This window comes from Mobula hypostoma, chromosome 19 (genome assembly GCF_963921235.1).
Source record: "Mobula hypostoma chromosome 19, sMobHyp1.1, whole genome shotgun sequence".
In the NCBI taxonomy this organism is placed as follows: Eukaryota; Metazoa; Chordata; class Chondrichthyes; order Myliobatiformes; family Myliobatidae; genus Mobula; species Mobula hypostoma.
This window is the reverse complement of record NC_086115.1, coordinates 18259336-18282619: the sequence shown is the minus strand read 5'-3', so window position 1 is coordinate 18282619 and position 23284 is coordinate 18259336. Positions and strand designations below refer to the sequence as shown.

Genomic DNA, 23284 nt, shown 5'->3' with positions numbered 1-23284 from the left:
TCTCTCTCGTCACCTTGTCAAAAAACTCAATCAAGTTGGTAAGACATGATTTGCCTGTACAGAGCCATGGTGCCTCTCCCTAATAAGCCCATGGGTTTCCAAATGCTCATATATCCTATTCCCAAGAATTTTCTCCAGCATTTTCCTTTCAACTGAGTTTCCAGGATGTTCACTTGTTCCCTTCTTAAATAGAGGTACAACATTAGATACTCGCCAGTCCTCCAGGACCTCGCCTATGGCTAGAGAGGACACGAAGATACTGGTCAAGGCCCCAGCAATCTCATCTCATACCTCCCTCAATAACTTGGGGTAAATCCCATCAGGCTCTGGAGACTTATCCACCTTAATACTCATTAGGAGACCCAACACTTCCCCTTCGTTGACCTCTAGACACCCTAACATATGTATACACTCAGCACTGATCTCCTGGCTTTCCATCTCCTTTTCCTTGGTAAATACTGAAGTAAAATGCTCATTAAGGACTTCATCACCTTCTCTGCATCCATGCAAATATTCTCCCCTTTGTCCCTGTGTGGTCCTACCCTCTCCCTAGTTATCCTCTGCTCTTGAAGTATGTATACAATGCCTTGGGGTTCACCTTAATTCACCTTGAAGACTTTTCGCAGCCCCTCCTGGCTTTCCTAATTCCCTTCTTTAGTTCGTTTCTGGCTTCTTTATACTCCTCATGTGTTCTGTTTGATCCTGATTTCCGAAGCTTTATATACTTTTCCTTTTTTCTTCTTGACTAAGTTCATCACCTCTCTGGACACCCAAGGTTCTTTCCATGGATCTTTCCATCCCCATCCTTCATTGTAAGAGGACCATACCTTTCCTGTACTCTGTGCAATTGATTTTTAACATCCTTAATGAGTTTGATGTGGACTTACTAGAAAAAAGGTACTGTATTCCTCTATTCCTTAGTTCCTCCCTAATGCCCTTGTAATTTGCCCTACTCCAATTTTAGAACTTTCCCGCAAGGACCATGCCTGTGGCACCAGGAGTAATCGGGAGATGACCACTTTGGAGATCCTTCTCTTCAGCCTCTTTCCTAACCCTATAGACTGACTGCACAGGACCTCTTCCCTTTTTCTACCCATGTCATTGGTGCCAATATTCACCGTGACCTCTGGTTCTTCACCCTCCCGTTTGAGAATATTCTGTAGCCGCTCCGAGACATCCTGGACCCTAGCACTGGGAGGCAAACACATCATCCTGGTGTTTCTTTTGCAACTACAGAATCTCCTGTGTTCCCCTAACTATTCAGTCTCCTATCACAACTGCACTGCTTGACTTTACCCTTCTGTGCTGAGCCTCAGAGCCGGCCACAGTGCCTGGCTGCAACTGCTTTGCCCCGATGGGTCATTCCCCTCACTCCCCCCCCCCCAGCAGTATCCAAAGACGTGTACTTGTTGCTGAGGGGAATGGCCACAGGGGGAACCCTGCACTGACTCTTTACTCCCCTTATCTCTCCTGGTGGTCACCCATCTAATGTCTGAAGCCAGTACTCTGCGTGTGGCCACCGCATCAGAAGTCTCATCTATAACACCTTCAGATCCTGGATAATTCTGAACACATCCAACTCCATGACCCGGGCGGTCAGGAGCTGAGGTTGTGTGCTCTTTCTGCAGAGGTAGTCATCAGGGAACCTGTCAAGTATCCTGAATTCCCACATCGGACAGGAGGAGCATTCCATCCTGACTATATTGTACCAAGACAGTCAATGGTTTGACCGCTCACCAACACTTATTGTGCCTGAGCTGCCGAAATCAGCTGGTCATTAGCCATTCACACTGGAATTTCCTGAGCCTGGTGGAGGTGCAGACAGCTTGTTCATGTCTCTGACCCCAGACTGAGATCATTGCAAGTGGTATTGTGATTGGGCTGGAACTTTGGTGGTCAGCGGTCTCTATTTCCAAATCTAAAATGGTAGCGTGACTGTTCCTGCCTGACCTCCAGACAACCTGGGGGACCTTCAGCCCATCGAGTCTGTAGTGACCATCTAGCACTCTTTTATACTATTCCTGCTTTATTCTCCTTGCATATTCAACAGCACCCCCACCTCCCTCCACCCCTGGAACCTAACATTCACCTCTGCATTGGATTCAGTGAACCACCACTTCACTGTCAGTGAGAGGAAACTGGAGTACCAGGGAAACCCCCATGGTTACAGGCAGAACATACAAACTCCACACGGACAACACCAAAGGTCAGGATTGAACTGGGTCACTGGAGCATATTGGGCTTTGGCCTGTCTCACCTAGCATTCACTGGGAAATGGTCATCCTGCTCCTGCAGCTGTTCCTTTTTGGGTTTATATTCATCTGGGGAGTGTTTAACTACGAGCTTTGTGTGACTGACAGGTAGACATCATCTGTGGAAACAAGATCCTAGAACATCACCAGACCCTGAGACACATTCGAAGGAGCGTCACCGAGAGTGGCATTCGGGTTAGTGACAGTTCTGTCCACGGGAATTAATGCTAACGGTATCACTGGGGCTGTGAACTGGGATCAGGCTGAAGGTGGTTGTGGGTTCTTGTACAATGAGTCCTTGGGAGAATTGTTGTGGGATTCCGTATCAGAACAGGAGACCCAGCTGTTATTAGGGTTGGTGTACGTGTGGTCAGTGGGATTGTGTACTTAGTGGCTATGGTCTGGTTCATATGTATTGAATGTGAATGTGGGATCCTCAGCAGGGGAACATTAGGGTGGGAGAATGTTACAGCCTCTGAGGCAAAGGGATTGATAGTGAGGACAAACATCAGGTAATAATTCTACAGAACTACTTCCTGCCATCATTTAGTATGGCTCTGTATCAGAACAGCAATGGGTCGTGGGCTGTGCACAGACGGTATGTATATTAGACGGCACTATTAAATCTACTGATCACAGTAGACAGATGTACCCCACTGCTCCCACACACTCTGCCCCCCCAACCCCCACCCCACAATCTGCACCTTCATGTTAGGGTGCACATTTTGGTGCTCATGGCCCAGTGATTCCTTCACCCCACCATCCAGGCTCATTGCTGAGTGCAGAGGAGCATGCAGTGAGTTACACCAGGAATGAGGTATTAATTCTACATGTCTGTTAGCAGCATGCAGTCAGTTGAGCAGAGTGATGACACAAACTGCAGATCAAATCAAAGCTCCCCAGACCTGTCACTCTTGAGTTGTAAAAAGTGATAGACAACACATGGGAAAGCAGAGCTTGAAGAACACTCCCACCCTCAATCAAATCAAGTTTAATTATCATTCAAACCATCCATGGATACAGCTGAACAAGGCAACGTCCCTCTGGAGCTAAGGAGCAAAGTTTTCAAAGTAGCAAGCAAACTTCAAAATAGCGAGCAAAGAGGCATGTTAACTCCAAAAAATAACGTGCATAGTCTTAGACCCTGAGTGACAATGTCCGGCAATCAATGGTATGGTCTCCCGGCAGTGTGCAGACGCACACAATCCAGCCTGTCATTCCACCACTCAAACACGGGAGGGCATCACTGATGGGAGAGGCCAGGCCCCAGCTGAGAGCGGACACCACGCTGAAGTGCTTCGGTGTCTCTCCCCTGGTCTGCAGCAACAGGCAAGCCTGAGGCTTGAGGCCTAGTCCTTGCTGCAACCGAGGCTACACTGCTCCCATGTTGTCTGTCCCTCCATCAGACAAGGGTAACAGGCCTGTGGCAACTTACATTATCACTGTCCAACAGAGTCTAGCGATCACAAGTGAAATGTCCGAGGCAATCTGCCGTGGTTATACTGCACCAACTTCAGGCAGCAGCACAGTGTGCAGTCAGGTCAGCCCTTTTGACACCTCAGTTGGCCCCTTCTCCAGCATCCCAGCACAGAGGGTCTACGGTGAGTGCAGAGGGCAAGGCTGAAGCATTTACAACCCTGTTCAGCTGGAACTGCTGAATGACTGGTCCCTCTTGATTTCCTGAGCTCTCCACCGTTACAAAACTAGCCCTCATACAGCGCGGTTCACAGCACGTGATTTCAAGAAAGAGCTGAGTGTTCAGGGTACACAGCAGACCACAGGTAGGCAGCATTCCCGCTGCAGTACTGGTGGCTTGGCCGTACCTTCAGCTAAGCTGTTCCAATGTAGTTACAACACTGGCATTTAAATTATCTGGGTCTGCACTATTCAAAAAGCAGGACAAATCCAATCAATTAATTATTGCTCATACAGTCTAATCCCAGTTACAAGTGACACAGTCCTTTGACCCAACTCCTTCATGTTGACCAAGTAGTCTACCTAAACTGGTCTCCTTTGCCTGCGTTTGGCCCATATCCCTTTTAATCTTTTCTATCCATGAATCTGTCCAAATATCTTTCAAACATAATTATCAGCATGATGGCCGAACATCATCGTAAGTGCTTTTGTGTGCTATCCATCGTCGAGGACCCACACCAACCAGGCCATGCCCTCTTATTGCCGCTGCCTTTGGGGAGATGATACAAGGGCCTTAGTTGCCACACCATCAGGTTCAGGAACAGTTATTACTGTCAGTCTCCTGAACCAGCATGGTTAACTTCACTCGCCCCAACACTGCACTAATTCACCACAACCTATGGATTCACTTCCAACGACCTTACAACTTGTGTCTCAGTATGTGTGCATTTATTGATTTATTTTTACATTGGTTATTTGTGTGTAGTTTTTCATTGATTCTATTGTATTTTTTTGTTCTACTATGAGTGACTACAAGAAAATGAATCTCAGGGTAGTATATGGTGACTTATAGTATGAACTTTGATAATAAATTTACTGTGAATTTTAAGGTGGCAGATGCAGAGTAGTAACCCCCCTCCACCCCCAGCCACACACAACCCTGGTGTAGAAATATATTGTTGGTCCTCCTTAGTAACGGGGCCTACCTCCTGGAGCTATCTATATATGGGGGCACCTTCACCAGGATGGGCATGATCCAGGATGGTGGTGCTGAGTTTCATTCCCTGTGGCAGCAGGATAGGCAATAAATACCAACTTTGAGGACCCCACATCCTGAAACTTGAGTAAGGATCATTTCAGCTGAAACTCTGGGTGTGGCCTGGTCAGGACCCTCCTTCAGTGGGGTGAATCCTGAAAGGCTAAAGTCAAAACTTTGTCACCAATACACCTGTTCCATTGTTCAGTAATCTGTCATTTCAGTATCACTTTCCTGTGCTATCCCTACATACTCTTAACGTCTAAAATTAAGAAACCTTTTGATTTCTGTTCAAATACACTTAGCATGGTTGCACAGCCCTGTCAGGTGGAGAATTCCATAGATTCCCCAGATCCCATTCAAAATTTATTACCACTTTTGTGCTCTATAGAGAGCTCTTGATTTTGGGACTGGGTAGACCCTGCTTCCAGATCCCTAGCTATGTGGTGTATCAGCTCTACAGTAACCCTGTCAGCCTGTGGTTGGAGCATGGCCTTTGGCAAGCAGCTGGTTGCAGTGTTTCATTGAATTTCTTGGAGAATGCAAGAGGCTCAAAGAGTAGTGACTTTAGAAACATAGAAAACCTACAGCACAGTACAGGACCTTCGGCCCACAAAGCTGTGCCAAACATGTCCTTACCTGAGAAATTACCTAGGATTACCCATAGCCGTCTATTTTTCTGAGCTCCGTATACCTGTCCAAGAGTCTCTTAAAGACCAATCGTATCCGCCTCCACCACCGTCGCCGGCAGCCCATTCACGCACTCACCGCTCTCTGCGTTTTTTAAAAAAAAACTTACCCCTGATATCGCCTCTGTACCTGCTACCTAGCACCTTAATACTGTGCCCTCTCATGCTAGCCGTTTCAGCCCTGGGGAAAAAGCCTCTGACTATCCACACAATCCATGCCTCTCATCATCTGATACATCTCTATCAGGTCACCTCTCATCCTCTGTTGCTCCAAGGAAAAGAGGCCGAGTTCACTCAACGTATTCTCACAAGGCATGCTCCCCAATCCAGGCAACAGCCTTGTAACCTTCTTTGTAAGCTCTGGTTAACCTTCTCAAAATAACCTGGGGACTTCAGCCCAGCCTGAGCTGTCAGTGGGTGAGGGCAGTTCTCAGCTGCTATCCTTTCCAGCTGCATCTTTTTTGGATGTGTTGTGAGTGGACACATGTCATTTCACAACTCAGCCAATGCTGCTACTATGTGAACTGTTACTGATCTTTAGAGAGGCCAGCAGGTCGAGCTGTTACCAAGGAAACTGCCTCATGGGGCTGGACTGATAAATTTAATTGTGTTTAATTCTTATTTCCGTTGAATCATGATTAGTGTATGTCCTTTCCTTGGCCTTGTCTGCTTGATGATGGAGGAAGTCTGTAGGGAACTGGTCAGTTTAATAATTATATGCAAAAGATCTACTGATTTAGCTTGTCACTAAGCAACAAAGTTGTTTTTCACCATTCCCATTTCTAGACTATGCAGCAGAATTGTTCGAAGCGTAGATGAAATCATCTTTGATCAGAAATTGAATGATGCACTCAGGAGGAACCCATTTGGCCTATTTTTTTCTATGCTCACTCTGAAAATCCTAACAGTCCACTCCTTGATTTTTCCTATCTCCCTTGGTTTTTTCCCTTTTGAATATTTATCTAGTCCGTCTTTGAAAATACCCATTGGATGTACTTCTGTGCCTTTACAGCAGTCCATTAGAGATCACAGACTGCACTTGGAGTTTAGTGTGCAGAACCATTCTAGTCACCCTTCTGTAGGGAAGATGTTAAACTGGAAGGAATGCAGAGAAGATCTTATCAGCTTGTTGCCAGGGCTAGAGGGACTGAGTTATAGAGAGAGCCAGGGCGGGTAGAACTTTATTCCTTGGAATGTAGGAGATTGAGCAGTGATTTTATAAAGGTGTGTAAAATCAAGGTTAAAAAATGCTCAAACACTTTGCCCAGGGAAAGGGAACTAAAACTAGAGGGTGTACATTTAAGCTGAGTGGACAAAGATTTAAGATTTAAAAGGGGCCTGAGGGGAAACTTATTCATGCAGAGAGGACAGTGGGAATGGGGAACAACATTTAAAAGACATAAATTAAGTACATGGATAGGAGGTGTTTAGGAGGATATGGGTAAAATGTGAGCAAATAGGACCAGCTTGCTGGGTACATTGGTTGGCATGGTGAGTTGGGCTAAATGGCCTGTGCCATATTGCATTACTTTGTGCCTCTGATGTATTTAATTGTGTTTTTTTTTTTAAATGGTGGTTCCTTGCCACTCTGGTTCTCTTGTTGATTGTTTTCAATCAATCTCCTCAGGTCACAGTGACCCATGTGACTGGAAACAATTTCTCCTATTTTATCAAACCATTCTTGATCTTAGAACTGTTAAATCTACCATGAGAGAAACAATGCATCCTTGTAGCTGTTTGCTGTCCCTTTTCTAAGGTGCTTGGCCTGGTCCGCTGTCCCTGGGAGTGGGCTGTCTTTAGACTAAGGAAGTGAATAAGGAGTATGCTTTGCCTTTCAACAGTCTGCATCCTCCTTGTATCCAAGGAGAGTTCATAGCTTCTGGTGAATGTTTTCATTGGGATTCTGGCCACGCTTAAGGTGTCACCAATGCAGGTTGCTTCATTTTGACCAGTCGTGAGTCAAGTTGCAGTGATTGGGAAGAACCCAAGTCTGTCCAAACTCTCCTTATAACAGATACCCTCTAATCCAGGCAGCATTGTGGTGAACCCCTTCTACACTCTCCCCAAAGTCTCCACATCCTTCATGTGATGGGGTGACCAGAACTGAATACAAAACTCCAAATGCAGCCTAACCAGAGTTTCATAAAACTACGACATAACTACCTGACTCTTGAACTCAATGTCTCAACTAATAAAGGCAAGCATACAATAGGCTCTCTTTGTTTTATTTAAAGATACCACGTGGAATATGCCCTTCTAACCCACCACCAGAAACCCACCAATTCAACCCTAGCCTAATCACAGAACAATCATAAAGGGAAAATCTGCAGATGCTGGAAATCCAAGCAACACACACAAAATGGTAGAGGAACTCAGCAGGGCAGGCAGCATCTGTGGGAAAGAGTAAAAGGTCAACGATTCGGGCTGAGGCCCTTCAGAGGGACTCACCCTAATCACAGGACCATTTACAATGATCAATTAACCAACAAGCTAGTGCTTCTTGGCCTGTGGGAGGGAACCAAACATGAATCCAGCCAAATGAAACAGTGTTCCTGTGGGGCCAAAGTGCAGAACACAGTGCCAACATCATACACAGCGCAAGGCACATATAGCTCATATAATTACTATAGCAGTTAACATAATATCACAGAAAATATAGCCAAAGTCTCTGAGTGTCATGTCCAGTACATTGATGCTGCATGGCATGTTGTACTGGAGTCACATTTCTGCAGGATGAGATGCTTACCAGTCCTGCAGAACATCACCTGTGGCTAGAGACAACACAGTGATCTCGTGCCTCTCTCGATAACTTGGAGTATATCCCATCAGGCTCTGGGATTTATCCATCTTAATGCTTGAGAGACCCGACATTACCTCCTCCTTTATCTCAAAATGCCCGAGGAAATTCGTATGCTTCACACTGGTCTCACTATCCTCCACATCACATTTTTCTCATTGGTAGATGCAGAGTGCTTATTTAGTACCTCATCTGCATCCTCCGTCTCCAAGCACGTGTCCTGTTTCACTATGTGGGCTTATGCCTACCATAGCATCGGGGACTCCCAGATGTTGAGAGATTTGGGAGGATTGGGGGTTAATGTGAAAGGGAGACTGAGGTGTTAGATTAGACACGTTAGTAGAGGAGGCACAAGGGTTGCATTATTCTGTTCCTGTTTCCATTAAAGAAGGCATTGTAAATGCCAACTGCCCATGTCCACATCTCCAGGGAAGCTGGAATCTGGATCTGACTGCTTACAATTAAGCTATTCCTTGATTGTAACATTTTTATCCTTGTTTTTGAATTCCTACAAGACCTGGCCTTCCTTGTCTCCCTTCAAGTGCATATTGTTGTTCGATTGTGGTTTTTGTATTTCTATATTTATGCTCTATTCTTGGTTGTTGCAGCTGTAACGAAACTCAATTTCCCTCGGGATCAATAAAGTATGTCTATGTCTATTAGACATCAGAGTGGGAAAACAGTCATCCAATTTCCTACCCTCCTCAATCCTGTCTTTCGTCATTCCTAATTCACTCCTTCCTCTTGGAGACCATGCCTTCAGCTGTGCCTCGCCTGCAACTCTGCACCTCTTTGTCTTCCTTCAAGATGCTCCCTACAACCTAGCTTTATCTCCCTTGCTCTAGTACTCGTCGCATCTCAGAGTTTGTTGATGAAGTTCTTATCATGAGGCAGATGTTGGCTATGTAACTCAGCCAAGATGGAACTGCTGTTCCGCTGAATAGGCTGGATGGGCTGAAGAACCTGTATTCCACTGCTGTTTACTGTGAATTTAAAGAGGATAAATAAATGTTGGAAGGAAAGTGCCCGTGTTTCACCGCCTGTGTGATTACCACTTTTTGCAGAGTACTCACAGCAAGCAAAAGCTTCCCTACCCTTCCTGCATCAGCGCTGGGCTGATGATAATTTGAATGTGTCTCAAAGGTGGAGAGCTGTGTGCAGCTCTTTAGAGTGTGACTGTGAGAGAGCAAGTGACAGGCAGCTAGTCGGTACTCGAGGGAAGATTTGCTGCTCCCTAGAGAGAACTTGCATCTTACCGCAATGCGGCAGGGTTTAGAGGGCACTTAAATCAGTCACTGATGAAAGGTGGGCGGTGCCCTCGGTCTGTATAGCTCCTGTGTGATGAAGCTGATGCAGGTTTTTATGTTTAAAAATTAATCAGAAGGTTACCATTAGAAGAAATGAGTGCTGGAAATGATCTCAGACCTCAATGGGCTAGTTCAGTGGGCAGAAATCGATATTTTAATGTGCATAAAGCAGACCACCTACCTTCTATAAAAGGAAACTGTGTAATAAGAGCACAAAATGACTGATGTCTTACAAAGAGGACACTATAATACAACACTTTATGTTATAAATACATTCTACTGCGGGCTGCTTGCTAGATTAGATCCTAGTCACCCAGTACTTCACTGCCTACCACTCGACTTTAACTCCCAATCGGTTAAATAAAGATCCATTTCATTAATTTGTACAGGAAACAGTAAGAGTCCCATGTCTTGTCCCTGTGGTACACCACTGCTCATAGGCTACTGATCACAAAATCCATCTTCCACCATCACCTCCACCTCCTGTTATCAAGTCAACTTGCCCTAGAGCTCATGCTTGTAATCTTTTGAACCAGCCCACCCTGTTAGATCTTGTGAAAAGCCTTGCTCACGTCCATGCAGACTACGCCAGCTGCACTGCCCTCATCAATACATTTTACTGCTACTTCTATAAAAGTTATTTGCGCAGAATTTTCTCTGATAAACCCTGTTGACGATCACTGATCAATCTTTCCAAGTGTAGATTAATAATTCAATTTTCATGTGTGATAACTTGCTGTAAAAAAACAGGAATCACATCTTCGTAACTCACACCTACCTTGTAGGTGAGGAAATGGGTCTGAAGGTGCCAAGTAACTTTGTCGGTTGTGAATTTGTGTGTAATAACACAGAGCCATGTAATTGGTAATTATCTGCAACTACATCTGTGTTATCTGAAGTTTATGAGAATGGAAATTAAATTGTACTGAGGTGGATTGGTTAAAATAGCAAAGAATTGATGCTGTGGCGGTGAGTTCCCAGGGGTGTTGTAGGTTGTAGCACGGATGTGCACCAATACTCAGGCAGATGAGTAAAGATTGTCAGAGTACTTCTGCTCTACCATTGTTGGCAAAGCCCTTGAGTGCATCTCATCCATTTTCTACTCCTCACTCCTTTGCGACAGAACAAGGATAGCACTCCACTGGTCTTCACCTCCCACCCCAACCAATCTCTATATTCAGCGAGCAGGGATGACAGCAGAACAGCAGCGGCTAGAGTTTCTGGGAGCATTTGGAAGGTGCAGGATAGATACATCCCAAGGGGAAGTAGCATTCTAAAGGGAGGATGAGGCAACTGTGGTTGACAAGGGAAGTTAGAGATAGCATAAAAGCAAATAATATACCAAAAAGTTTTTAAAAGTTGGAGGATTAGGAAGCTTTTAAAAACCACCAGAAGGCAACTAAAAAAACTGAAATGTGAAGGCAAGATATGAAACTGTGGAAGACACCAGCAAAATGCCAGAAATTCAAAGATGTCGGGGCAGAAGTGAGTGTCATTGGTATTACTCAGGAGAAGGTGCTTGGTTTAGCTGAAAATCATGAAGGTAGATAAGTCACCTGGACCAGATGGATTACACCCCAGGGCTCTGAAGGAGGCAGCTGAAGAGATTGCGGAGGCATTAGTAATTATCTTTCCAGAATCACTAGATTCTGGAATGGTTCCGGAGGACTGGAAAATTGCAAATGTCAGTTCACTCTTTAAGAAAAGAGGGAGGCTAAATAAATGTATGCCAGTTAGCCTGACCTCAGTGGTTGGGCAGATTAAAGATACTTGGAGGCACATGATAAAACAGGCCAATGGCTGCATGGTTTCCTTAAAGGGAAATCTTGCTTGACAAATCTCTTGGAATTCATTGAGGGAATAGCAGACAGGAAAGACAGAGAAGAGACAGTGGATGTTGTTTACTTGGATTTTCAGAAGGCTTTTGACAAGGTGCCACACATGAGGCTTAACATGATAAGGGTCCATGATTTTACAGGAAATGTACTAGCATGGATAGAAAATTGGCTGACTGGCAGGAGGCAGAGTGGGAATAATAGGAGCCTTTTCTGGTTGGCTACCAGTGTTACGCAGGATCAGTATTGAGACCGCTTCTTTTCACCTTACATGTCAATGATTTGGATAAGTTAATTGATGACTTTGTGGCCAAGTTTGCGGATGATAGGAAGACAGAATGAGTGGCAGGTAGATCTGAGGAAGCAAAGAGTCTGCACAAGGGGTTAGACAGATTGGGAGAATGAGCAGAGAAGTGGCAGATAGATTATAGTGCAGGAAGTGCATGGTCATGCACTTCGGTGAAAGGAATAAAGGCAGATACTATTTTCTGAATGGGAGAGGATACATATTTAAAAATCAGGTGCAAAGGGATTTGAGTGTCTTTGTGCAGGATTCCCTAAAGGTTAACTTGCAGGTTGAGTTGGTGGTAAGGAAGGCAAATGCAATGTTAGCGTTGATTTTGAGATGTCTAGAATATAAAAGCGAGAAGGAAATGCTGAGGTTTTATAAGGTATTGGTCAGACTGCACTTGGAGTATTGAGAGTGGGTTTGGGCCCCTTATCTAAGAAAGGATGTGTTGGCATTGGATAGGGTCCAGAGAAGATTTACAAGGATTATCCCAGGATTAAAAGGGTCAACATATGACGAGCATTTAGAGTTCAGGAGAATTATGGTAAGGGAGGGGTGCGTGGAGAGGATCTCATTGAAATGTATTGAATATTGAAAGGCCTAGACAGAGTGGATGTGGAGAGGATGTTTCCTATAGTGGGGGAATCTCAGACCAGAGGGCACAGCCTTAGAATAGAGAGACATCCATTTAGAACAGAAACAAAGAGAAAAATTTTTAGCCAGCGGGTGGTGCATTTGTGGAATTCATTGTCATAGGTGTCTTGGAGGCCGTCATTGTATGTATTTAAAGTGAAAGTTGATGTTCTTGATTGGTCAGGGCATCAAAGGTTACGAGTAGAAGGCAGGAAAATAAGGTTGAGAGGATAATAAATCAACCATGATGGAACGGTGGAGCTGACTTGATGGGCCAAATGGCCTAATTCTGCTCCTATGTCTTATGGCCTTGTAGATCATTCCTCAACCAGACACACCTTTCCCTGCCTTCGCCTTTCAGCATTTTGCAGGGGCCTTTCCTTATTCCACTCTTCTGTTCACCTGCTAATGGCACTTTCCCTTACAACTATTGTGATTAAGAAATCTGTGTGTGTGTGTGTGTGTGTGTGTGTGTGTGTGTGTATACATTCCCTGCAGGAAACATTAGTTAAAGTTTAGAAATGTTTAAATCGTACCAGAGTTTAATGAGTCAACATTAGCAGTATGAATAGGAAGCTTTGTTTCATCATCCTTGCTCTTGGGAAGTAGCCTGGTAGGATAATCTGACAATGGTTGGGAAACATTTGGATAGCTGATGCAGGCTGTTCCCAGCTCTTGGCAGCCCTTGTTCTGAAGACTGTTTCATTGGGCATGGGCACAGACCCAGCCATGCCTCCTACCAGCATCACTAAGTGGCTTAGAATCTCCCTTTGCTCAGCTAAATTTACTGACAAATCTCTCTCCCCTTTTACATCCAGATTTCAACCACTTTGGGCACACTCTCTTGAAGTATCCATTTCCTTTGAATTCCATTGTAACCTGCACAGTCACTACTTCCATCTTATTTAATGATCCTATTTAGATACCAATTTTTGCTCCCCACTCCCATCCCACTTTAACAAACATTTTACCAAAACATTCAAAGAAAATCTTCTGACTTAAATAATCTCTTCATCTCTTTATTTCTGTTGATTTCACATTAACTTTGATTTATTTTATATTTGTTCTTAATTTTTTATCACTCCTCTTCAATTTGTCTTCTAAGTTCTTTGTTTACCTTGGGTGTTCACTCTGCAAATGGATATTTATACCATTTATAGTTATTCCACATCAGAGGAATACCCTGTAGTGCTGGGGTATTTTACACCTACTCTTGATCAGCTACACCGGCACTTTCCTGGTGACCGCAACTCTCCTGCCGTCTTGTGCAGAGTTCATCAGGCTGATCTGTTCCATTACATTGTCTTCCTCTTGTCAATGCTGTTGCTGCTCTGAATTTGTCATCACCTTACATGATAGTCAATCTTCTAACAGGATAATTATGGTGGAGTCAGCGGCGTGGGGCCACCAGGTTACAGATTGTGCTGGTTTACGTTTCTGTCGCAGCTTATCAAGGGTGCCCAGCTCCGGGCCTATCTCATTTAGCACAGCAGTGGTCAGCATCTCCTTCCCGTCTGCACCAACTTCCAGCCCTCTGTTCCACCTGACCCTCTGCTCTTAGCATTATGGGCAGCACGGTAGCATTGTACAACACTTTACAGCACCAGTGATTGGGGTTCAATTGGAGTTTATATTGCTTTGGAGTTTGTGACGGCTTTGTGGGTTTCCTCCAGGTCTCCAGTTTCTTCCCACATTCGAAAGGAGTACTGTTTTGGGTTAGTGAGTTGTGAGCATTCTGTGTTGTCGGAAGAAGTGTGGCAACACTTGCAGGCTGCCCCCAGCACAATCTTCAGACTATATTGGTCATTGATGCAAATAATGCATTTTAGTGTATGCTTTGATGTACATGTGTCAAATTAAGCTCAGCTTTAATCACTCAGTTAAACTGTTCTCGTTAGCTGGACTGGATTCAGGCTCTGTGGTGTGGACAGTCGTGCCACATGAACAGCCTGGGCGATATTGCATCCTCATCCACCTTGCCTGGTATAAGAGCAGTGCCTCCCACTATGCCAGCTCTGTCCCATGCTCCATCCATCTCCCTCTACCTGATGAGTGGGTCATGTGAGACAGACTCTGAGCAATAGGGAGTGGGAAAGATGGCTGTCCTGCCCCCTCATTGATAAATGGCATGGCACTGCAGATGTGCGAGATGACCACCGTCGGTCAATGCATGGGGAGAAAGGGGTCGGAGGCTAAAGAGGCGGGGGGGGGGAGTAGAGGCTGTAGGTGGGGAGGGGGCTGTGGGTGTTTATAAAGACAGCTGTCTTTGTTTTTTTCTCCAGGATGGACTGCTTATCCTGCACTATGGACTTGTGCATTCCCAGAAGTGAAGCTGGCTGTCCCCCTGTTGTCCGACCGCAGTGGTGATTGGCTTCCGAGGACATTTTCACAACCACCATTGATAATCAGGTGGTTCCTGTGACGGAAGGTTGTGCTCGGTTAAGAGTCAAGGGTTTGGAGATTGGTGCTGTGGGATTGTAGTCCAGTGTCTGTCCAGGGATCCGAGATTGATCCTGTGCAAGTTCAGGACAGTGATTGCCCTCGGGTGCATCTTTATTAGCTGGGAAGTGGGTGACTGGCGTTGGGTGGAGGGTCTCTGGTTTTGTTGGATCCTGTCCCAGACTGTACAGCTGTCTCCACACATCATGTCCAGCTTGCATTAGTTGTAAGTAACAACATTTGTATGTGGCACCCACGCATACCAAGCTAGCTTTAACAACACACTGCACCTTGCACACCCTAGCACTGAGCTCTCACCAGACGGTGGGGTGTCCCACTGACCAGATTGATATGTGCCCCAGAGTGGGACTGACTGGACTGGAGTTTGTCTTGCCCTGGACTGACTGCTAACCAGACAATGAGGTGTCCCACCCTGGGACTGACCAGTGTCCAGACAATGAGGTGTCCCACTGTGGGATCGACCACTGACCACACAGTGAGGTGACCCAGCCTGGGACTGACCATTGGGGTGGTGGTTGTTCACTGTGGCAAGTGTCAATACTCAAAATATTTGCCTTATATCCTTGAATGACATTTCGCTTTTTATCTTTGAATGTTCAGCAGACTTTTAAAATATTTTTCTCCAGTTTGTAAAATTCTTTGCTAATTAATAAAATCTGCGATGAAATAGTTTGCTATACAAAATCTGAAGGTTACTTTATGTTGAAGGAATGTGTTTAATCAATTAGATGTGAGTGCCTAATGTCCATTCAGACACTTCCAAGTCAAGGACAGCATGTCAGGATAAAATGGGTTGGATACAAAATTAGCCTCTGCCCTGTCCCATGGTGCACCTGCAGACATTGTGTATAGGGTTGAGTTCTGGAACCAGTGTTACACGCAGTGGTGTGCAATGGGTACCCCCAAACTACTGGGTGCACAGACAGTTATTGACAGGCTCAAGTTTGCCTGAAGTCTCATCTCTGAAATTGTGAAAGCAGATTGGAGCAGCTGGGGGTCCCTTTAATTCATGGTGCAGTCATTGATGGTGGGAGAGGGGCTGGGGCACATTGCTCTGCTCTTTGTTCCAAGTGTTCACAGTGGTAGCCAACTTCAATCCTGCTGAAATAAAACAGTTTTGACTGAAGCCCTTGAGGGATCGTGAGACCCAGTTAAAGTTTATATTTAGCTGGAGATTAAATTGAATGAAACAGCCGCAGACAGCTCAGGATTTGACTTGGAGTGAATTCCCAGTATTTTAGCGGCCTTTTTTTATTGATGGTGAATGGATTTGGCAGGCTGACCTTTTGGTTGTATAGAGAGAGCTATAAACAGAGTAGTGCAGAGATGGACAGTCACCTCTGTCAGTGCTCCTGCCTCTAATGTCGTACTGGACCGACCGATGCAAAGACAAAAGTACCACAAAAACACTAACACACGCAATTCTTTTTTAAACCTTTATTCTTTACTCACATCATGCTATGGGGGAAGTTACAGACTGATCTCCCAAAAGAGCCAGTCCAGACACTGGCCCCGAATTACACAATTCTCCACAATTTATAACATTGATCAGGTAGCAGGAAATCTTACAGTTAAAAGTTTAGGTAATATTAGAATCATTTCAATCACATGCTAAGATACAATAAGAAGTAAAATAATCATTGGTCAGTTAGTTATAATTATTTTAAGCCAAAGCTAGCCCATCAGTTCCTCATTCGGACCCTTCCCCTTTTCTCCAGAACATTCTAGCCCCTACACTGTACTTCCCATATTTAGCTATACCTTGAGCTGCTTCTGCAAGATCAGATAGTTCCTTATTTGAGCCTTTGCCTGTCTTTAGAGAACAATGACTAGTACATCACCGGTTGCTGGGTAAAGATTCTTTCTGACTGTCCAAAACAGTAAGCTAAGGCGCCCACAAGGTGATTGATCATTAGTTAATCACTGTTCTTAGTCTATACCCCCATTTTCCTACCCCTTCACCCCATCACTAACACACTCTGTAACATATCCCCAGACAGACTTTCATCAACATCATGCAAATTCCAGACTCCCTCATTCTAAATCACTGTTCCTTCTGCCAAGCTCTGCATTGAGTTAGAAGGTGAGAGGGATTTTTTTTTAAGGTAAGTTGTTTACGACAAGGCCAGAACATATTATCTATCCGCAAGTGCCAGTAGAGTATCTGGTCACCATGTTTTCTCAGGACTTTAATGGTGCTGACAAGAATGGTGCTTGTATTCTCTCCTGTTGGAGATGGTCAGTTCCACGCACATGTGGTTTGAGTGTTACATAGAAACATAGAAAATAGGTGCAGGAGTAGGCCATTTGGCCCTTCGAGCCTGCACCGCCATTCAGTATGATCATGGCTGATCATCCAACTTAGAACCCTGTACCAGCCTTCCCTCCGTACCCGCCGATCCCTTTAGCCACAAGGGCCATATCTAACTCCCTCTTAAATATAGCCAATGAACTGGCCTCAACTGTTTCCTGTGGCAGAGAAATCCACAGATTCACCACTCTCTGTGTGAAGAAGTTTTTCCTAATCTCGGTCCTAAAAGGCTTCCCCTTTATCCTCAGACTGTGACCCCTCGTTCTGGACTTCCCCAACATCGGGATCAATCTTCCTGCATCTAGCCTGTCCAATCCCTTTAGGATTTTATACGTTTCAATAGATCCCCACTCAATCTTCTAAATTCTGACAAGTATAAGCCTAGTTCATCCAGTCTTTCATCATATGAAAGTCCTGCCATCCCAGGAATCAATCTGGTGAACCTTCTTTGTACTCCCTCTATGGCAAGGATGTCTTTCCTCAGATTAGGGGACCAAAACTGCGCACAATACTCCAGGTGTGGTCTCACCAAGGCCTTGTACAACTGCAGTAGTACCTCCCTGCTCCTGTATTCGAATCCTCTTGCTATAAATGCCAGCATACCATTTGCCTTTTTCACCGCCTGCTGTACCTGCATGCCCACTTTCAATGACTGGTGTATAATGACAGCCAGGTCTCGTTGCACCTCCCCTTTTCCTAATCGGCCACCATTCAGATAATAATCTGTTTTCCTGTTTTTGCCACCAAAGTGGATAACTTCACATTTATCCACATTAAATTGCATCTGCCATGAATTTGCCCACTCACCTAACCTATCCAAGTCACCCTGCATCCTCTTAGCATCCTCCTCACAGCTAACACTGCTGCCCAGCTTCGTGTCATCCGCAAACTTGGAGATGCTGCATTTAATTCCCTCGTCCAAGTCATTAATATATATTGTAAACAACTAGGGTCCCAGCACTGAGCTTGCGGTACCCCACTAGTCACTGCCTGCCATTCTGAAAAGGTCCCTTTATTCCCACTCTTTGCTTCCTGTTTGCCAACCAATTCTCTATCCACATCAATACCTTACCCCCCAATACTGTGTGCTTTAAGTTTGCACACTAATCTCCTGTGTGGGACCTTGTCAAAAGCCTTTTGAAAATCCAAATATACCACATCCACTGGTTCTCCCCTATCCACTCTACTAGTTACATCCTCAAAAAATTCTATGAGATTCGTCAGACATGATTTTCCTTTCACAAATCCAGGCTGACTTTGTCCGATCATTTCACCACTTTCCAAATGTGCTGTTATCACATCTTTGATAACTGACTCTAGCAGTTTCTCCACCACCGATGTTAGGCTAACCGGTCTATAATTCCCTGGTTTCTCTCTCCCTCCTTTTTTAAAAAGTGGGGTTACATTAGCCACCCTCCAATCCTCAGGAACTAGTCCAGAATCTAGAGAGTTTTGAAAAATTATCACTAATGCATCCACTATTTCTTGGGCTACTTCCTTAAGCACTCTGGGATGCAGACCATCTGGCCCTGGGGATTTACCTACCTTTAATCCCTTCAATTTACCTAACACTACTTCCGTACTAACATGTATGTCCCTCAGTTCCTCCATCTCACTGGACCCTCTGTCCCCTACTATTTCTGGAAGATTATTTATGTTCTCCTTAGTGAAGACAGAACCAAAGTAATTATTCAATTGGTCTGTCATCTCCTTGCTCCCCATAATCAATTCACCTGTTTCTGTCTGTAGGAGACCTACATTTGTCTTAACCAATCTTTTTCTTTTCACGTATCTGTAAAAGCTTTTACAGTCAGTTTTTATGTTCCCTGCCAGTTTTCTCTCATAATCTTTTTTCCCTTTCCTAATTAAGCCCTTTGTCCTCCCCTGCTGGACTCTGAATTTCTCCCAGTCCTCAGGTGAGCCACTTTTTCTGGCTAATTTGTATGCTTCTTCTTTGGAATTGATACTATCCCTAATTTCCCTTGTCAGCTACGGGTGCACTACCTTCCTTGATTTATTCTTTTGCCAAACTGGGATGGACAATTGTTGTAGTTCATCCATGCGATCTTTAAATGCTTGCCATTGCATATCCACCGTCAACCCTTTAAGTGTCATTTGCCAGTCTATCTTAGCTACGTCTCATACCTTCAAAGTTACCCTTCTTTAAGTTCAGAACCTTTGTTTCTGAATTAATTATATCACTCTCCATCTTAATGAAGACTTCCACCATATTATGGTCACTCTTACCCAAGGGGCCTCTCACGACAAGATTGCTAGTAAACCCTTCCTCATTGCTCAATACCCAGTCTAGAATAGCCTGCTCTCTAGTTGGTTCCTCGACATGTTGGTTCAAAAAACCATCCCGCATACATTCCAAGAAATCCTCTTCCTCAGCACCCTTACCAATTTGGTTCACCCAATCTACATGTAGATTGAAGTCACCCATTATAACTGCTGTTCCTTTATTGCACACATTTCTAATTTCCTGTTTAATACCATCCCCAACCTCACTACTACTGTTAGGCGGCCTGTACACAACTCCCACCAGCGTTTTCTGCCCCTTAGTGTTATGCAGCTCTACCCATATCGATTCCCCATCCTCCCGGCTTATGTCCTTCCTTTCTATTGCGTTAATCTCCTCTCTAACCAGCAACGCCACCCCACCTCCGTTTCTTTCATGTCTATCCCTCCTGAATATTGAATATCCCTGAATGTTGAGCTCCCATCCTTGGTCACCCTGGAGCCGTGTCTCTGTGATCCCAACTATATCATATTCATTAATAACAATCTGCACTTTTAATTCATCCACCTTGTTATGAATGCTCCTTGCATTGACACACAAAGCCTTCAGGCACGCTTTTACAACTCTCTTAGCCCTTATACAATTATGTTGAAAAGTGGCTCTTTTTGATGCTTGCCCTGGATTTGTCGGCCTGCTACTTTTACTTTTCACCTTACTACTTTTTGCTTCTACCCTCATTTTACACCCCTCTGTCTCTCTGCACTGGTTCCCATCCCGCTGTTGTGAACTAACCTCCTCTCGTCTAGCCTCTTTAATTTGATTCCCACCCCCCAACCATTCTAGTTTAAAGTCACCTCAGTAGCCCTCGCTAATCTCCCTGCCAGGTGATTCAAGTGTAACCCGTCCTTTTTGTACAGGTCCCAAAAGAGATCCCAATGATCCAAAAACTTGAATCCTTGCCCCCTGCTCCAATCCCTCAGCCACGCATTTATCCTCCACCTCATCGCATTCCTACTCTCACTGTCGCGAGGCACAGGCAGTAATCCCGAGATTACTACTTTTGTGGTCCTTTTTCTCAACTCCCTTCCTAGCTCCCTATATTCTCCTTTCAGGACCTCTTCCCTTTTCCTACCTATGTCATTGATACCTATATGTACCACGACCTCTGGCTCCTCACCCTCCCACTTCAGGATATCTTGGACACGATCAGAAATATCCCAGACCCTGGCACCAGGGAGGCAAACTACCATCCAGGTCTCCGGACTGCGTCCACAGAATCGCCTATCTGACCCCCTTACTATCGAGTCCCCTGTTACAACTGCCCTCCTCTTCCTTTCCCTACCCTTCTGAGCTACAGGGCTGGACTCTGTGCCAGAGGCACGGCCACTGTCGCTTCCCCCAGGTAAGCTGTTACATGCCATTGGGCCAGAGTGCCCTGATGGAAATTTTGCCTTGGCTAGTGTTCTGCTGGGAATGTTGATCTTTTGCCAAAGTGTCCCACTGAGAACATTGGCCCTGGACTGGAGAGTCCTACTGGGAATGTCAGCTCTGGGACAGAGAGCCCTGCTGGGGTTGTTAGTCCTGGGCCGGACACTACAATGATAAGCAGTTATATTCCAACCCATTCACAGACCTGAGTGCAGATGCCACCAAGGCAGGTGTAGAGTTTAAATTCTGTTAATAATCTGGAATGGAATTAATTACTGAGAAAAGTGGTTATTAGTCACGGTGACACAGAGCCACCATACTGATTTTAATCTATCTGCTAATTTATACGTTCATTCAAAGGAGGGCTGAATTAGCATTTAATTGTCCATCTTAGTTGCCCCTGAGAAGGTGATGAGGTGATGATAAGCTCCCTTCTGGCACCACTGCAGTCCTTGAAGCTTGAGTTCACTCACAGTGCTGTTCAGGAGAGTGTTCCAGGATTCTGACCCAGTGATGGTGAAGGAATGTGAGATATTTACAAGTCTCCATAATGTGTGGAGGGAAAATTCCTTAGTATGGCGTTCCCATGTTTTTGCTGCTCCCATTCTTCTTTCTGGCAAGGTTTTGGGTATAGAAGCTGCTTTCTTAGGAGTCTTGGCAAGTTGCTGCACTTCATCTTGTAAGTGGTGCAGAGTACTGCTATGTGTTTCAGTGGTGGTTCGATTGTGAGCGACCATCATGTTGGTTGTTACGTCCTGTATGTTATCGAGTTTCTTGAGCGTTAATGAAGTTGCTGTCATCCAGGCAAGTGAAGACTGTTCCATCACACTTCTGATTTGAGTTTAGTAGATGGTGGACAGGCTTTGGGAAGTTACTCACCACAGGACTCTCAGCCTTGGACCTGAGTAGGCACGCTGTGTATATGGCTACTTTCAGTTTCTGGTTGGTGGTAACCCAAGGATGGTAATAGCGGTGAAAACTGTGATGGATGAATTTTCTCTTGATGACATTTCCTGTGTGGGCATGAATGATACTTGCCGCCTATCAGCCTTGGGTTGGATATTGTCCAGGTCTTGCTACACTTGAGTGTATGCTGATTCATTATTTGAGTGCTCACGTATGGTGCAATCTTCAGCAATTTAGCCCGACCTCTGACCTTATGATTGAAAGGTCATTGATGAAGCAGCTGAAGATAGTTGAGTGTAAGACACTACCTTGAGGAAACCCAACAGAGGGTCCAGCAGCTGAGATGATCAGTCTTCAACCACCTTCCTTTATGCCAGGTATGATTTCAACCAGCAGACAGTTTCCCCTCCTTCCAGCTAACTTCACTTCTTGAGTTTCAGCTCTTTGTCTAGGTTTGGATCTGGGCTGTAGCGAGGTCAGAAGCTCAGTGACTTTGGCAGAGCCCAAACCAAGCTTCTGTGAGCAGATTGTTGAGCAAACACTGCTTAGAGGTACTATTGATTACCTCTTCCATCACCAATAAAGTTATTGATTACCCCTTCCATCACCAGTAAAGCTATTGATTACCCCTTATGTCACATATAACGCTGTCGATTAACTCTTCCATCACTGGTAACATAGCCGACCAGTGCTGTAGTGGCATCAGCATCCACACTGGACTTCGAGACAAGTGGTCCTGGGTTCGAATCTGACCGGCTCCTTGCACGCTTTCCATCCGTGCTGGGTTAAGCGTCAAGCTAGCAACTTGACCTCGTTAAACAAATGCTAAAAGAGACAAGGTTGCAGTCTGATATGCTGCTAGGTGCAGAGAGGAACAACATTGATAATGGGATCGATTACCCCTTCCATCACCGTTAATAATGTGGATTATTCCTTCCACCACCAACAACACTATCAATGACCCCTTCCATCACAGACAATGCTATCGAATACTCATTCCGCCATTGATAACGCTATCGATTACCCATTCCATCACAGATAACAGTATTGATTAACCCTTCCATCACTGATAAACATAGTGATAACCCCTTCCATCACCGGCCCTGTCAATTACCCCTTCCGTCACCGACCCTGTCAATTACCCCTTCCGTCACCGACACTGTCAATTACCCCTTCCGTCACCGACCCTGTCAATTACCCCTTCCGTCACCGGCACTGTCAATTACCCTTCCGTCACCGACCCTGTCAATTACCCCTTCCATCACCGACCCTGTCAATTACCCCTTCCGTCACCGACACTGTCAATTACCCCTTCCGTCACCGGCACTGTCAATTACCCCTTCCATCACCGACACTGTCAATTACCCCTTCCATCACCGATGCTGTCGATTACTCATTCTATCACCAATAGTAGCGCTCACCTCTGCAGTGATGAAATGCTTTGAGAGGTTGATCAATGAATGA

The 23284-nt window shown here is 45.0% G+C and overlaps 1 protein-coding gene across 4 annotated transcripts in view; it reads left to right on the top strand.

Annotated features, from left to right (window-relative positions):
- Nucleotides 1-15604, top strand: part of pcgf6 (polycomb group ring finger 6) — a 54986-nt gene extending 39382 nt beyond the window's left edge. For 2 of the 4 annotated variants that reach the window (XM_063071460.1, XM_063071459.1), the window contains exons 9-10: nt 2361-2447; nt 14756-15604. In XM_063071460.1, the coding sequence (XP_062927530.1) occupies nt 2361-2447; nt 14756-14803 (135 nt within the window). In that variant the 3' untranslated portion in view covers nt 14804-15604. The remainder of the gene's footprint in view (nt 1-2360; nt 2448-14755) is intronic. The other 2 variants (XR_010020970.1, XM_063071461.1) reach the window with 2 other exon arrangements.
- Nucleotides 15605-23284: the final 7680 nt, after the last annotated feature.